General features: G+C 40.3%; 1 protein-coding gene across 1 annotated transcript in view; it reads left to right on the top strand.

Moving 5' to 3' along the window:
• The window catches only part of LOC135221821 (GTPase-activating Rap/Ran-GAP domain-like protein 3), a 967,251-nt gene that overhangs the window by 195,046 nt on the left and 754,952 nt on the right, over positions 1-17,253 (top strand). Inside the window, 1 exon segment of the mRNA XM_064259719.1 lies at positions 2,424-3,246. Coding sequence (XP_064115789.1) covers positions 2,993-3,246 — 254 coding nt within the window. The 5' untranslated portion in view covers positions 2,424-2,992.

Raw genomic sequence — 17,253 nt, 5'->3', positions numbered from 1 at the left:
ATATTGATGTATGTATGTAAGTATGTGTGTATGTATGTATGTATATAATTGTGTTTGTACTTTCGCTCATGCATTTACTTTCACACTAGTTTTTAAATATCATCATACGATCTTCGATTGATTTTATTTAGTAAATCTTTTATTTACAACTAAAAGCCTCTTATGCATAGTGTGAACTTCACATTCGGTAAGCTTTAAAAAAAGCGATTTAGAAAATAATAAATGATACAAAGCAAATGAAACTACCAGGGAAAAAGTATTAGAGAAAACATGACCTTATTTTGTTAGAACGCAAAGAATGTGTTCTCGTTTAACGAACCCTTGGTATTCTAACTTTATGCATAACATTATCATAATTGGAAGTTGTACAGAGTTCTTGTTAAGAGAAAAAAAAAATTCGAAGCGAGTGGAGGCATCATATTTTTTTCTTTAAATTATTATTAGCATCATTGAAGGTTCCAAAAAATATTTTAAATCATGCTTATTCTCTCCCGTTTGTTCTGTTTTCAGTATTTGCTCTGTTTATTTTTATTTTTATTTTTATTCACCTTATTTTTTTCTATAGTTTTTCAGGCCTTTGTTGAATTTCCATTTTGCCAGGTAATAGTTTTTTGTGGTGTGTTTATTCTCGTATTTATCATATCCTCATCTTGTTTCTGTTTTATTTTTTGTCTTTTTTTCACGAATATTTCAGTCCTTGTCGAATTTCCCTTCTGTCCGATTATATATATATTATTTAATATATCCTTTGGCTCTTTCAAAGGTAGATTAAAAGCGGTCAGTCCTTTCAATTATTCACCTCTTCTTTGAAACTCCATCGGCAGTTCGTTATTTCTGAAGCTGAGTAGACGATCTTACAAAAAAAAAAGAAAAAAAAAAAGGAAAGAAAATTCGATGGTCGGTCAAAGTCAAGGCTTGAGAGAGAGAGAGAGGGATTTCTTCTCCTGGGAATTTCGTGGTCATCTGATGTCGTGAATCATGTATGTTTTCATTAGGGGGACTTGGCCCAGGTACACAATACCTGAGCGGAATGTAATTATCGTGGCTCTTTTATCGCCGTTCCGTACTTTTCATCATAGAGGCCAAGTTTTCTTAATAGACTCGTTTAGAAAATAGTCGAGAGGGGTAGGGGGGAGGGGGAAGGGACGGGTGGGAGTTTGTATCATAGAAGTCTTAAGTTTCTTATTACAGACTCACTCAAAAATTGAGGCGGAGAGAGAAAGAGAGAAAGAAGGAGAGGGTGTGTATTTTGTATCATTAAAAGACAAAGTTTTTCTTATCAATAAAGACTCTCAATAATTGAGGAACCCGAAAGAGAGCCCGGGAATGAAATATTACAGAGAGAGAGAGAGAGAGGAAAAGAGAGATAGGAGAGAGAAGACGAGAGAGAGAGAGATGAGAGAGAGAGAGAGAGAGAGAGAGTCTTTGTATCAAAGGACGCGCAGCATGTTTGCGAACGCGCTCTTGGATGTTTTGTGTATGATTGGAGAAAGATGTGTCGTGGGAGACGAGCGGGTGTCATGATCTGGGTGGAGAGGGGTGCGGGGCGGGGGGGGGGGTTCATAGGGTGGCGGGAGGCCAGAGGAGAATATCAAATCTCCATACATTACCAATTCAATCAAAATTCTTTCGCGAACTTTGATGAAACAATAGCATTTCCGCGTCTCTCTCTTCTTCCAGGGGAGGCAGATAAAAAATGAGGGAAAACCATTGTTTGTCTTTGTGTAACGATCCGTTTCGTTTTAAGTAAGTCTGGATACACACACACACACGCAGACACTCACACACATACACATACTCCCACACGCACACATGCCCTCGTTTTAGATACACCAGGCAAGGAGCGAAGACCGTCGGGTCTTCTGCAGAGTGTAAGGAAAATTTTCCATTTCATGTTTCCTTCTCAAACGCCTCATATGCGATCTCCCACTTTAATTAGTTTCCGTTTTCCGCTCTACTTACTTCTTCCTACATACCCAGTTCCCCTAAACACCTCTGTTCACTTCTTTCCCCTACCTTTTCTTAGTCCATCGAAATCCCTTCTCCCCTCTGTCAGAATGACTTTGTCCCATTCCGCCTTTTCTCATATGTCGCTCCTACCCCTCCTCATTTCTGCTTTTCCCCTCCATTCTTCTTCTTTCCCCTTCCCCCTCCGAGTGGCACAGGTTTCCCTCCCTCCACCTACCCCATTTCCATAATTCTAGTTTTCTCTCTGCTTTATTTTCCCACATCCTCCCCTTTCCTGAAAATTTTCTTGGAATGACCCATTCCCTCTTTTGGTATATCTTACATCTCCCTCCTCGCCAGTCACATTTAATCTTGGATCTGAATCATCTCATCAGTGACAGTGGTTAGGTATTTTAGCACATGTTATTCAATGTCATTCCTTGCCTAACTTTTCGACTCCTGTTTCCTTGTCATAGGCGCCCGGGGGGATACCACACAAGGGCGCCACGACTTCGATGGATCCGCCGCAGGAAAATAGTGAGGACCTCGTCAAATTCATCCCTCCGACCGGAGGGAAAAATGGTGAACTTGCAGTGACAGAATGAGAGGACGCATCGTTTCCCCTCATGCTAGCCAAGTAGGACACTGAAACACCTCTTATTTTTTCTCTTGATTTTCCTCAAGAAGGGTTTTTATTTTACCTGAAGATCAGCATGTAAAAAACTTTGTTTCATCACCTTCCCGACGTCATCCTGACCACCTCTTCGTCTTCTCCATCTGAAAACGGCCACCATGGCTAGCGATCGACACGTAGCTGAGGAAAGGGCTTTTGACGAGATCCCCGTAACGATGATGATGGCTCTTTGCCTTCTGCCCATTGATAACATGTCCAGTGAGGCGGCCACCTTTTGAAAATCACGCAACAGCTAGAGCACCAGCAACAGCAACAAGGGCTTCTAACCAGGAACCTCCACACCACCCCAAAGCATCTCTTCTCTAGACAGATTTCAGACAGACACGAAGACAACTCTCGTAATCTCTCACCATGCTTTGCCTCGACATGAAACTCATCACCAGATTCAGATCTGAAAAGCGACAGTCCGGGGGCGCGAATTCGATGTCTCCTTCAGGAGCACACGAACCGCCAGTGCCGCCCCCTCCGAGACGCGACCGCAGCAAGAGCTTGTGCGTCGACCGCATCACGCCGTTGCTGCAGGTGGTCGAGCCCAAAGTCAGGGACGACACTCCACCACGGAATCCGGCCATCTTCGCCCGCAGGCGGTCGACTACCACTGCCCTGTAAGTACACCACTCTTACTTCAATTCACTATTTTCTTCCGAGGGTGGATCGACTTGCTCGCACTGACTCTCATCTTAGTATTTTGACTTCATCGTAAGTTTCGTCACGTTTCGGTAAATTTTGCAAATTGCACAATTACCTATCCATAAATTGAATCTCAATTGATGCGTATAATTACGTCGGTATGAATTCCTGCTTTGAATTTTGTCCACTTTCTTCATTTTTTTTTTTATTAATAATATTTACTTTGTTTATTCATTCCCTGCCGAATGATAAAAATGAGAGATTTTAACCCTTCAGGAAGAAAACAATCTTTTGTTTTGTTTCCCGGAACATTAAACTATCACTTTCTTTCCTTAGTCTTCGGTATCCTGCGATTTCCCTTTCCCATTTCTCCCTTCCATTGGCAGCCGTCATTCCATCATTGCTAAACACATGTCTTCCTGTCCTCCTTATTCCCTATTGCTAAATACTTGTCTTCCATTCCCCCTTGTGTCCTCCTCATTCCTTATTGCCAAACACTAATCTTCCATTCCCCCTTGTGTCCTCCTCATTCCTTATTGCTAAACACTTATCTCCAATCCCCCCTTGTGTCCTCAGTTTCTCGTTGGACGAGTGGGTTACGTGCTCGCCTACCGATTTGGTGGTCCGAGTTCGCATACTTTCTCTGCCAACAAGGAATCAGAGGAATTTATTTCTGGTGATTAGAGATCTATTTCTATATATAATGTGGTTCGGATCCCACAATAAGTTGTAGGTCCCGTTGCTAAGTAATCAGTTGGTTCCTAGCCACGTAAAAGTATCTAATCCTTCTGGCCAGCCCTAGGAGAGCTGTTCACCAGCTCGGTGGTCTGGTTAAACTAAGATATGCTCAACTTTTTTTACTTGTGTCCTCATTCCCAATTGCTAAACATTTGTCTTCCTGTCCTCCTTCTGTTCTCCTAATGCAACATTACTAAACAATTGTCTTCCTGCCCTCGCTGTGTCTTCCTCATACCCCCACTGCTAGACCCTTGTCCTCATATCCTCCTTGTATACCCGTCATTCCCCATTGCCAAACTCTTGTCCTCATATCCTTGTATACCCCTAATTCCCCATTGCTAAACTCTTGTCTTCCTATCCTCCTTGTATACCCCTAATTCCCCATTGCTAAACTCCTGTCTTCCTATCCTCCTTGTATACCCCTAATTCTCCATTGGTAAACTCTTGTCCTCATATCCTCCTTGTATACCCCTAATTCTCCATTGCCAAACTCTTGTCCTCATATCCTTGTATACCCCTCATTCCCCATTGCTAAACTCTTGTCTTCCTATCCTCCTTGTATACCCCTAATTCCCCATTGCTAAACTCTTGTCTTCCTATCCTCCTTGTATACCCCTAATTCCCCATTGCTAAACTCTTGTCTTCCTATCCTCCTTGTATACCCCTAATTCCCCATTGCTAAACTCTTGTCTTCCTATCCTCCTTGTATACCCCTCATTCCCCATTGCTAAACCCTTGTCTTCATGTCCTCTTTGTGTCCTCCTCATGCCTCATTGCTAAACACTTGTTCTTCTATCCTCCTTGTGTCCTCCTCCTTCCCCAATGCTAAACACTTGTCTTCCTGTTATCCTTGTGTTCTCGTTCCCGAATGCTAAGCACTTGTGTTACTGCCCTTGTGTTCTCCTCATGTCAAATTGCTAAACACTTGTCCTCCTGTCTTCCTTGTGTCCTCATTCCCAATTGCTGAACACCTGTCTTCTTATACTCCTTGTGTCCTCCTCATGCCCCATTGCTAAACACTTGTCTTCCTATCCTCGTGTCCCCCCTGGACCCTTTAAGGTCCCTGTACTCTTCCTGAACGAGGATGTTACAAATGTCGAGGAGCTCCTCCATATCAGTGAAGAATTCCTGCCGTATTCGCAAAACTTTTTGAGTCCTTGTAGCTCCTCTCACCCTCTCCCACCTATCAACTCCCCCCTCCCCCTCCCTCACTCCCCTCACTCCCTCCCTCCCTCCCTTTCCTACAACCAACAAATGTTTTATTGAAGGTGTCACCTTCATCGCGAGCACTCCTAAAAGAATTAGTCATAGGGAAATGTGATTTTCATTGATTCCATTTCGTTTTGAATCCCGTGGAAAACTTGTCATTTTTGTTTTATTGGTTTGAGAGAGAGAGAGAGAGAGAGAGAGACGGAGATGAGAGATTGGGTTGAAGAGAGCGAGAGAGGATAGAGAGTAGAGAGAGAGAGAGAGAGAGAGAGAGAGAGAGGATTGTTTGCTTTGGACATTTCTTGTGGGTGCAGTATTTCATTTAGATATTTTATTGATTTATGTACGTATGTGTATTTTAATTGTATAATGTGTGATTAAGGCTTCTTACAGTGTTTATTTATCATTGATAGATATGAGAGATTCCAGCGCGTTAATACTTCTCCTTATAAGTCTTCCGTGCTGTTTTTTTTTCCCAAGTGTTCCATACATTTCAATTCAGAATTGTCGTCTTTCCTGTCATCGTATGACATGGCACATTCACTGATTTTTTTCTATGAGTCTTTAGTAAAAAGGCCTAATTCGCAAATCGACAAAAGAAGGGCTATAGTGTCGGGATGAGCCCATTATAATTCTGCGTAAAGCCGGAAGATGCCTTGCTGGCAAAACACCAAATTTGTTGTCGGTTTCCCTGAAAGCCAAGAAGCTTGGGTAAGGGGGGTGGGTGGATGGGTAGGGAGGAATTCCTTTTGGGTGTTATGAGACACCACTTGGTGTATAGGGGAGAGAGAGAGAGAGAGAGTGTGTGTGTGTATCTGTGTGTGTAAAGCTCAGTCTAAAATAACTTTGAAGTATAGAGAGCGAGAGGAGTTCAGTCTACAAAGAACTGAAAAAGGAGAGAGGAAAAGGGGGAAGGAAGAGGAGGTTGTGTTATCTTAATTCTTTAATTCAACGTAATATACTTGGGAGATTGTTAGAAAGGAGGGGGGGTTGTCCCGGTTGACTTGGCGCTGGAGAAGAGGGAGAGGGTAGGGGGTAAGGGATAGAGAAGGACCCTGTCATGTGTGTATTACTGCCCCAGCTGCGGCGTGCGACATAATAACTAGTCGGTGGACAGAAGGCCCACAGTGGCTGTAACACCAAAATTTGTGGTCTTCTGCAGCAGGATTTTTGCATGGTAATGCTCGCCTACCTCCACGACTGTAGTGGGTCGGAGACAGCTCTTTTCACTGTGTGGGAAGCATTTTTAGGGCCTTATTTTTCGGCGTTTTATTTCTTTCTGAATGAAAGGAAAAAAAGGGAAAGGAAAAAGACTGAATTACATCCAGGAGTTTCTTTCGGTAGTATTGTTGGAAGAATTTGTCTCGCGTTTATTCCATTCCAGATGAGAGAGAGAGAGAGAGAGAGAGAGAGAGAGAGAGAGAGAGAGAGAGAGAGAGAATTCTAACTGGAGGTTTCCCAGTCTTTTCGAAATACTTCATCTCATATTTATTTCCTTCCCAATGAGAGAGAGAGTTATCGCCATTAGCTTTTGTCTTTTCGTTTTTACTGAAAGATTTCTTCTCAATTACATGGCCATCCGAGAGAGAGAGAGAGAGAGAGAGAGAGAGAGAGAGAGAGAGAGAGAGATTATCTCAAGTTGGTTCTATTAGCTTTTATTAAAGGATTTTAGCTCGTACTCAGATCCGTTTGTAGTCATCATAAGCTGCTGATTATATTCTCATTATTGTACGCCTTTATATATATTGTGATTTATCAGCGGGAGATGAGACTTTTGAAAGATATATTTACTAATTTTTAATTTCCTCTCAATTTCATTTCTATGGTTTGATATGATCACATATGCTATGAATTTCGCTTCTGATTGTGTTTGATGCAATCCGTTTACTTTTGCCAGTGCTCCAGAAAGAAAAAAAACTAGTTGTACACTTCACTGAAAGCAGAGGTGGTTCACTTACTTAAATGTTATTATAGTTATTGCCTCACGATGTTGAATTCCCCTTCAATCACCGAAGGTGAAACTGGGTCGCTCTTACCTAATATGAAATTGGGTCATGTTCAACGAAGGTGGAATCGGTTAGCGCGTTAAAAAGTTTAATTATTAGAGCCTAAATGGGTAGCATGCAAACCTAGTCGTAAAAATTGAATGGTACAAGACCAGTGGCTCTAACAGTAAAAGCAACCCGTGATGGAAATAGCGTCGGAGAAGTAGAGTAAATTACAAAGAAAATAATTAAGTTTCATAAAACCTGGATGCATCTAGTTTGTACTACAGAAGTTCCGTCTATTCGACAAGATGACTAGAAAAATCATCTTGTACTTTAGACTTAGATTAAATAAAGTTTCTAGAATGTTGTGTGGTATTGAAGACAATGCTGTTAGAATTAACTGCACGTCTAATGAATGATGTAGAATGAGAAGATCTGAATGCAGAGAAAGATCAGTATTCCATGTATGAGATAATCGAACGACGGAACCATAGATTAATACTTAGATACGAATTAGCATGCGAGTCAGACACTGAACGCGATCTGCGGAGCAATATTGAAAGTATGCACAATAAAAAAAAAAAAAAAAAAAAGATTCTCGCAGGAGAGAAAAGTATCCGAAGATCTCACAAGACTTAGTCAATATGCCACTATGTTAAATCAGAGATAGACCAGACTTGTTTCTCAAAAGTGAATTTGCCTACACGCTAGAATTTTTTAAATAAATATTTCGGTAGGGATCCAGTATTCTAGATGTAATTACAGTTATACTCTTGAGTTTTATGACGGTTTAATTTCGTTCCATACATATATATATATATATATATATATATATATATATATATATATATATATATATATATGATAGCGTTCATCACAGCCTTAACTATAATAGCGTTAGTTGTTACGAGTTAGGGAATTTCTTAGTACCACTTTCAAATCATTTTTACAAATACATTGCAATTGTAGCTATTGATGGACGCTCTAGGAACGTAAACTATACTTTTTCTCAGGTAGTATCTTAGTCTACTCATTTATGTATATATATCATATATATATATATATATATATATATATATATATATATATATATATCTTATATATATATATATATATATATATATATATATAAATGATTCAAAAATTACAGTACATGCACGAGACTTCATTATGTAAGCGAATACCACAAGAAAATCGTTGGGTCACCGACGATGCCTGAATACACTGAAGAAAGAGCTAGGTACTGATCTTCTGCCTGTCATTTTTTCTATGGTATTCACTTATATATATATATATATATATATATATATATATATATATATATATATATATATATATATATATATATATATATATATAAATTGAAAATACCATAGAAAAATGACAGGCAGAAGGTCAGTACCTAGCTCTTTCTTCAGTGTATTCAGGCATCGTCGGTGACCCAACGATTTTCTTGTGGTATTCGCTTACATAATGAAGTCACGTGCATGTACTGTAATTTTTGAATCATTATATATATATATATATATATATATATATATATATATATATATATATATATATACGAGTAGACTAAGAAACTACCTGAGAAAAAGTATAGTTTACGATCCTTTAATTATTAGAGCGTCCATCAATAACTACCTTTGCAATGTATTTGTAAAAATGATTTGAAAGTGGTACTAAGAAATTCCCTAACTCGTAACAACTAACGCTATTATAGTTAAGGCTGTGATGAACGCTATCAAGTAATAGCACGAAAGTAAAAAAATCTAAAAATAAAATAAACCAGGTGAAATCGAGTAGTTCCGACCAATTTTATTTTCTCATTTCGGCCACATGCATTAATTAGAGACAATAACAGTGCTTAACAAAAGAAAGGGTTTTTGTTTCATATGATCGTTTAGCTCCCTATGTTAACAATACGAATAATTAATGGAATTTTTTGCTTCAAAACGCCTGCGAATGACGTAAGCGCCTGTGAGCTGCAGCTGTGCCGGGCGATGGCTGCCGTAAGCCGCCAGGAATATTAACTTCAGGAGTCAGAAGTGGGAGTTATATATGCTGATGCCGGAAGACGGGCCGACTAATCTAAGCCTTACGTCATGGTAACAGGCGAACTGCGCTTGGCGTTTACTGATTATGTACTGTTCCTTGGTAAAACTCGAAGCTGGTGTGATACTGGGCCTTTGCTTATTCATTTATTTATTTTATTTATGAATCATAGTAGTTACCCTGCCCCGTTCATATGAAGTTAAAGCTCCCATAGATTACTGTGAACGATTGACGTAAACTATAAGTATAGGCAGTGCATGTATGACTCTCTCTCTCTCTCTCTCTCTCTCTCTGTTTGTGTTTTTCCACTTATGTTGCACTGGAAAATATCGGTAATATTGCTGCATTGCTATTCATATTGCACATAGGTATTTTGCGGGTTTTATTTATAGTTTTAAGGAAATTGGACGAATAATATGTATCAAATCTCTCTCTCTCTCTCTCTCTCTCTCTCTCTCTCTCTCTCTCTCTCTCTCTCTCTCTCTCTCTCTGTTGATTTATTTTTTCTGTCCAAAATGTGTCTCAAAATTTTATCCTATCAGTGAAATTTTTTCTTGCTATTTAAACTTGTTAAATTGTTATGTTGTTTACCGTGAAGGAGTAACAAACTAATATGAAAAAAATTATTCATTATTGTAGCTCCTGTTGTAGAAATCTAATTCTAGTGTGTTACTGTAGTTTCTCGTTTGCAAATGCACACATACTTGCATCCGTACAAACATACGTAAATACTTGCGGTGTCTCAAAACTATTGGGAATGAATCTCAAACATGTCGTTCCAAATACACTAAGTGGCAACTGTGGCATTTTCTTCTTTTTTATTAAAAAGAACAATCTGTCTGTGCTATTATATGAATCATTATAGTCAAAGATATCATTTGTATCAAAATGGTAAATAAAACTGTCTCCTCTAATATAGATTTCGTACGAAACATTTCGAGATGTTGCAATGATTTACATTCAATAGCAGAGCTATTCATTTTGCAATACTTGTTACCGATATATTTCTTAACAGCTGAATAAGATGTTTAAATGCAAAACAGATCTCCGGAAAGCACGTGAATACATTGTTAAAGCTATTTTTCTATACATTGTTTTTATTAATAGAATCGAATTTTGAAAGAAATAGAATAGGAATTAACTAACGAGGCTTCAGGGAAAGAAGCTCTCTTGTGAAACGCCTTTTTTTTATGCCATTAGGCCTATAAGCGCGAATAGGCTGGTGAAATAGACTATTGGTCAGTAACAAGTATAACTATGCATACTATGTTGTTGCAGATTACCGGTTTGCATTACTGATATTGCAATCGTTTTTATGCTTGAAATATTAAACTGAAAATCAAGCGCATCTGTCAAGTTATCTTCTCCACTACCGTGGCTCATATCCAAGCAATATGTTTGTAAGAGAGAACGCACGGGTAAATATTTTCATCAGTCTTACTAACCGAAAGTGAAAAATATATGGTTACAGGTATATATCGAGAATTTACTCTTCAGATACAGCTAACGTTTTCTTCTCACCAAAACAAAAAAAATCCTTATGAGCTAGCATTAGTTGAAGGGTGAATCCCTGAATGACAATAGTACTATGAGTAAAGTGCAGTGATACCAATGTAGCGTTTTTAATCGGTGCATCGTGATTTTTCTTTTCTACCTGCTGGGAAAAACAGTTCTGGTGGGATTGGAGAACATAATATTACTCAGTCAATTACTATAATGGGAAAATTGTAAGTTCCGCAGTTTTCTATGCATAATTAACGGTAAATGATATCGGCAGATGGCAACACTTGCATGAGAGTTTTTCGCGTTGCCGGCTCAATCTTCGACAAACGAACGAAAATGTGGTTCTATTAATAATAATAAAACACCTTGTTTTGTGAATTTCTGTACCATTTTTGACAACGGTTATTTAGTGAACGATTATGTTTTTCATTATACGCTATAATTGCAAGGGTTTCCAAATATATATATGATCTATATATATAGATATATATATATATATATATATATATATATATATCTATATATATATATATTATATATATGTGTGTGTGTGTGTGTGTGTGTGTGTGTGTGTGTGTGTGTCCATCAGGCATGGCGCTGGACAGTGGCATTAAGCGAGCCGTCCCGCCGACCTTTGCATAACAGATATAATATGTAAGTAAATTTTGCCCTTTCGATAACCAAATCTCTTTAGACCCAAAGGCCTTTATGTCGGTCCAATGCCACCATGTGGTGGGTGGTCACTGCACTCACCCCCCCCCCCCCCCCCAAGAAAAGATGCCATGGCACCTATAACAGTGCCAGCCACCAGAAACAAGGTCATTTTACTGCTCCTGACGCTGGCTGGCGTTTGTGTCCCACGGTGCTACGACCAGCGAAGAAGAATAACGTATTTTAAGAGGTGTTCATAAAAGCCTGAGCGAAGCAACGTCCATAAGATGCAGCGGCTCAGAGGTCGCTGAGCATCCGATCACTCCATAAATACCCTGGCTGCGAATGGTGCCCTCCTCCTCCTCTTCCTCCTCCTCCTCCTTCTCTCTGTATCTCCTTCTTCTTCGTCATCTTTGTCCTTCATTTTCCTCTCCATCTTCGACAAATTTTGCACGTCCGAAAAGTTTCCCCCTTTTGGTCGGAAATTCTACTTCATTTGACCCCGAAAGGAAAGTAACCCTTAGGAAGTGTCTGCACAAGAAGGAAATGACCTTATTATGCTTATGCGCCACCGGACTGACTCTCTCTCTCTCTCTCTCTCTCACTCAAGATTCAGAGTATCGATGGCTTTTGAAAGGCGCATAAATATGCGGTTGGGCAAAGCGAGGCCCCCCCCCTCCTGCCTCCCCTACCCCTTCCCCCTCCACCAAAAAGTGAGACCGAGTAAGAAGAAAAACAGAAAGGAGAAAACGAAGAGAATGAACAGGATTCTGCCCCACGGGAAGTCAAAGAGGTTTTTGGTTTTGAGAAGGGGGAACGGGGCGGGGGGGGGGGGGGGTGGGGGGTGGGGGGAGTTTATTGTTCGAAAGGATATTAGCACCGTAAATCAGGCAATGGGTCATTCCTACTATCTGGTGAATGAAATTCGCGTTATCTTAACTACCGAGGAATAGCATTTCCAGGGTGGGGGAGGGGGGGGGGGGTCCGGTATGGGGACTTGGGGATGGGTGGGGGTGTGGGGACTCATGGATGTAATGCCATTGTTCTTATGAGTCGTTTTGCTCGTAGTGGCCCACCGTGACTGATAGCAGTGCCGCCAATGGTGCCATTTACGGCCCGGGAGCGTAACCAGCACCACCGTCATATTTAGAGCAATTTGTATTGTTATGCTTTTTTGATTAACGCGACCAAATTTTTAGGTCTTTCCAGAATTGAATTTTCCCACTTTTATTCCCCGGCTGTTATTTGGGATAACGTCTGACAGGAGACATTTGAAAAGGCGTCGGGATTCTAAAGGTGTTTTTGAATATCGAAGCGATTTTCAAATCGCGTTCAGATGGAATTTTCCCTCTGGGGTTTTTTTTTCTTCTTCTTCTTCATCGGGCCAAGATTGAATTCCGCCGTTTTCTTATTTCGCGTCTATTGCATGCGATGGCTTGTAAACCTTATCGTTCCCAAGCCTGGCTATGATTCTTTACTGTTGGCTGTTAGGGCAGCGAATGCCCGGCCCTTACCCTCCCAAGAAAACAGTCGCCTCCGGTAATGTCGGCGAGGTTAATGGCGTTAATCGTGTATAAGGGAGGGAAGAGTGGCTGGATAAAAAGCCAAGAACGCCTTAAAGAGCGAGTTTGGCCTTTTAGCGCCATCGTCGAGACCCACAATTCGTCGGCGAAAGATGAGACCCAAAAGACGAACATAAAGCGCAAGTCAGTGGAGGTTATGGAAGAGGTTACAGAAGCTCAGATGCAGCAGTCATATTTAGCCAGCGTCATTTTAGGTCCTCCGCTCTGTCTGTCTGTCTGTCTGTCTGTCTGTCTGTCTTCGCTTCTCGTGACAGGAATTAACTGAATATCTGTTTGTTTTATATTGCGTCGTTTGCGTAATGGGGCCTCTTGTAGAACATATCCATTCATTCAGTAGTCCCTTCCAGCAAATATCCGTAAAAGAGTTGTAAAGAATATATATATATATATTATATATATATATATATATATATATATATATGTGAGTGTGTGTATGTATATATATATATATATATATATATATATATGTATGTATATGTATATATATATATATATATATATATATATATATATATATACACGCATTAAGCTACAAATATCATCTAATATCTAATTCGCTCTACTTCAGAACTGATATATTTTCATATGTGTTAACCGAAGGGAAATTTTTAGTTGATAATACTTTCGTCAGCTCCCGGGCGCAAACTTAGGAACCCAGAAATCAGGACGTACAGTGAAGCGCCTTTAACCGCGCACAGCTATATATATATATATATATATATATATATATATATATATATATATATATATATATATATATATATATATATATATTTATAAATGCTCACATTTAGAAGTGGAATGTTACTGCGTATATTGCTGTCTCCATGTGAATCCATATCCTATTACAGGAAGCTCCTTATTGGCCAAAATGTGCTCAAATGTTCATATACAGACACAAAGGCATTAGACTTGATCCGTTCCTTGAGCTTTATGAGCGTTTCAGAGTGCAAGGGGGAAGACGCCGCAATATCCTACTGGCATTTACAGTAGATGGTGAATCATTTATTCATAGTTGCCGGGAAGTGGCACTTGGGGAAAAGGAAAAAAAAAAAACTTCCACCTTACCTCCCTTTCTCTCATTGGAAAGTGTATTGCCTTTCTCTCATTGGAAAGTGTATTGAACATCTATCTCTGTGCTTCTTATATGTACAGAATCCTTTGTTCACCCTCTTCCTCTTTCCGCTTTGCAACGTAGGATTATACTCTCTCCCTTTTCGTAAGTTCTACAATGTAGAATAAACACCCTCCTCCCCAACCCCCAACCCCCGAAACGGAGATTGATAGAGATAATCGACGAAAGACACGCAGTCTCCTAGTTCCTACATTCATCTTCACATTACCTTCATCTTTCTGTCCACTCCCCTTACACCCACCCACCCACCCCCCGCCCCGTCCCCTTAGCTGATACCCACCACTTCGCCTCCTCTAAACACTACCTTGTCTCTACAGCCACTCCTACCCTCCCTCGTCCCCCCCTCCCCTCCCCTCCCGTCCTCCTTCCATTCCTTCCCCTTCCCCCTGCACGTAAATACCCAGAATCAATGCTGCGATGAGCGGTTTGTTAAGTAAATGACCTCTTCCTTTTGTCAGTGGCAGCCGGATGAGAAGAGCGACCTCGATTACCTCCTCGTTTCATGATTAATGAATGAGAGAAAATTCATTACACGTTATGGATGAGCGAAAGGTGGGAGAGTCCTGATTAGTAGGGCACCTGTGGGTACGGTGGGTAGGGGAGACCAGGGGAGGGAGGGGGATTAGACTGGGAGGGAGGAGGTATTTGAGTGACGTTTTTCCTATTGTGTTTCCAAGGGAATGGAGGAATGTGGAGGGTGGGTGAGGGGGGTGGGGTATTGGGGTAGGGGGTAAGGCTGAGAAGGAATCGTAATTTTCGGAATTGATGCGACGGATTCAATGCCCGAGAGATTGATAGTTTCTAAATGCCGGCGCTCGAATGGGGAGAGGAAGAGATAGTGTGTGTGTATTGGGTGATCGCAGCTAGCAAGCTGGAGAGAGAGAGAGAGAGAGAGAGAGAGAGAGAGAGAGAGAGAGAGAGATTGGTCGATTGTAACTAATAACCTGTAGAGACCGAGATAAGGAATGAATTTATCCTTATAGTTTTTTTTTTCTTTCACCCCACTCGGCGCCTATCAGTACAGTTAAAAGAGTTTATAATTTCTCTGAATTTTATTCCTATATTAAGAAAGTGTTTATCACTTTAAAATGTGAGAAATATTGACGGACTAATAAATACGAACTTGAGCGCTCGCCCACACACACATACAAAGATACACATATATATTTTTCTAAACCAAATCGGTTGTTTAAACAAATGTTTGTAATGATTTACAATGTACTTTAAAGATGTATGTTATAATTTATGATGTACAAGACTGAGTCAAGGAGACATGAGATACTATCGCTCCTAACGAAACAATTTATTGATGTTATTGACCAATATATAAGCTGAAACGATAAACTGACGACTTAGAAAAACACTATTATTATGATAATGATAGCAATAAATTCCAATTATAATAATGCTATTGCTCTTATACTAGCTCGTCGGTTTCTAATTTGTCTGTGTAATGATTAGTGATGTTCTCTCTCTCTCTCTCTCTCTCTCTCTCTCTCTCTCTCTCTCTCTCTCTCTCTCTCAGTTATCGTTCATGGAAAAGCAAATATATCCTGCAACATCGCTGTGTCGTTAGAAAAATTAAGTTAATCTTGTCGAGTATACGCGGTGTAACGGACAATATTGTGTCCGTACCTAGCCCACCCTGACCCTTGATGAGAAGACGAATAGGTAGAAACGAGAAAATGTATTACTGGAATCATTGAAAACGAAAGCCAGAAGAAAACTGCAAAGGAAAGAAACATCCATACTTTCATTGGCCGATGGAAAGTTTAAATTTACTCGCTTTCCTTTTAGCCACCTTCCTCTGCTTTTCACTTTTGTTCACGTTCCTTTCCGTATGTTTTCCTTTTAGGCAGTTCTCGGAGGCCTTCAATGGAGCTTGAACTGTGACCTTTTTCGCCTCTTCCTCTCCCTCTCCCTCTCCCTCTCCCTCTCCTCCGAATCTTAGTGGCACATGGCTGGTGACACTCACTCCCGAGACGTATTTTTCCTGCGTCGGTGCAGAATTGACGGGACGTTTGAAAGTACGACATTCAGGCGATGTCCCACGAGCGAGCGTAACTGCAATTTTACTATCAGTGCTGGGTACATAGTGAAGTCTGGGCATGACCGCAAAAAAGGCGACAGAACATGTGCTCGTATAGACCTTCTCCTCCAAAACCCCCTTTGCTGGTATCTCGTGTCCTCGTTTTATTCTTACTGGGACGTCACATATAATTCTTTTGGCCCTGCAAGACCCTACGAAGCCATTTATCTTTTTTTCTTGTTTTTTTTTTAATTCCCCCTCCCCCTCAGTTCTCAATAGTTTCCATGACGATAACCCTTCCCCAGGTTCTCACATAACAACCTCCTGGGGGTGAGGGCATTTTTTTTGCAACATTATGCAGTTTCCATGACAATGGTTATCAATACAGGAGATATTAAAATAAATATAATTGATAAATTCCACAAGAGCTTACTGACGAAATCTCACGTAAATAGATTGTCCATATCCAGTTTTTTTTCGGAATTTGCATGCTAAATCACGGGATTATTATTAGTTTTGTTAAACCCTTAGTCAATACCAAGAAATAAGCTCTGCTACCGATGGAATTTATCTTTTTCCAATAACCAGTTAATTAATTGCTTCCATGACCATGGAATGCCTCTCGGAGAATTCATATCAGAACGAAAGTAGTTGCAGAAAGATAGCTATGCACCAACGTTCTCTCTCTCTCTCTCTCTCTCTCTCTCTCTCTCTCTCTCTCTCTCGTCAGTTACCTTTCATGGAAAAGAAACCATATCCTGCAACATCGCTGTGTCGTTAGAAAATGTATTTAAGTTAATTTTGTAGAATACACGCGGTGTAACGGACAATATCGTGTCCGTATCTAGCCCAGCCCTGATGCGAAGAAGAGGAATCATTGAAAACGCACGAAAGCTAGAAGAAAACAGCAAAGGGAATGAAACAGCCTCTCTCTCTCTCTCTCTCTCTCTCTCTCTCTCTCTCTCTCTCTCTCTCTCTCTCTCTCTCTCTCTCTCAAACACGCACACACACACACCTTTACCAATTTCTAACCCAAGTAATTACCTTCATTAGATCGGCGGCAAGGGCTTTCGTGCTTTTGTGGGTCTCCTGCT

The sequence above is a fragment of the Macrobrachium nipponense genome, chromosome 3 (assembly GCF_015104395.2).
Source record: "Macrobrachium nipponense isolate FS-2020 chromosome 3, ASM1510439v2, whole genome shotgun sequence".
Lineage (NCBI taxonomy): Eukaryota > Metazoa > Arthropoda > Malacostraca > Decapoda > Palaemonidae > Macrobrachium > Macrobrachium nipponense.
This window is presented reverse-complemented; position numbering and strand designations above follow the sequence as displayed.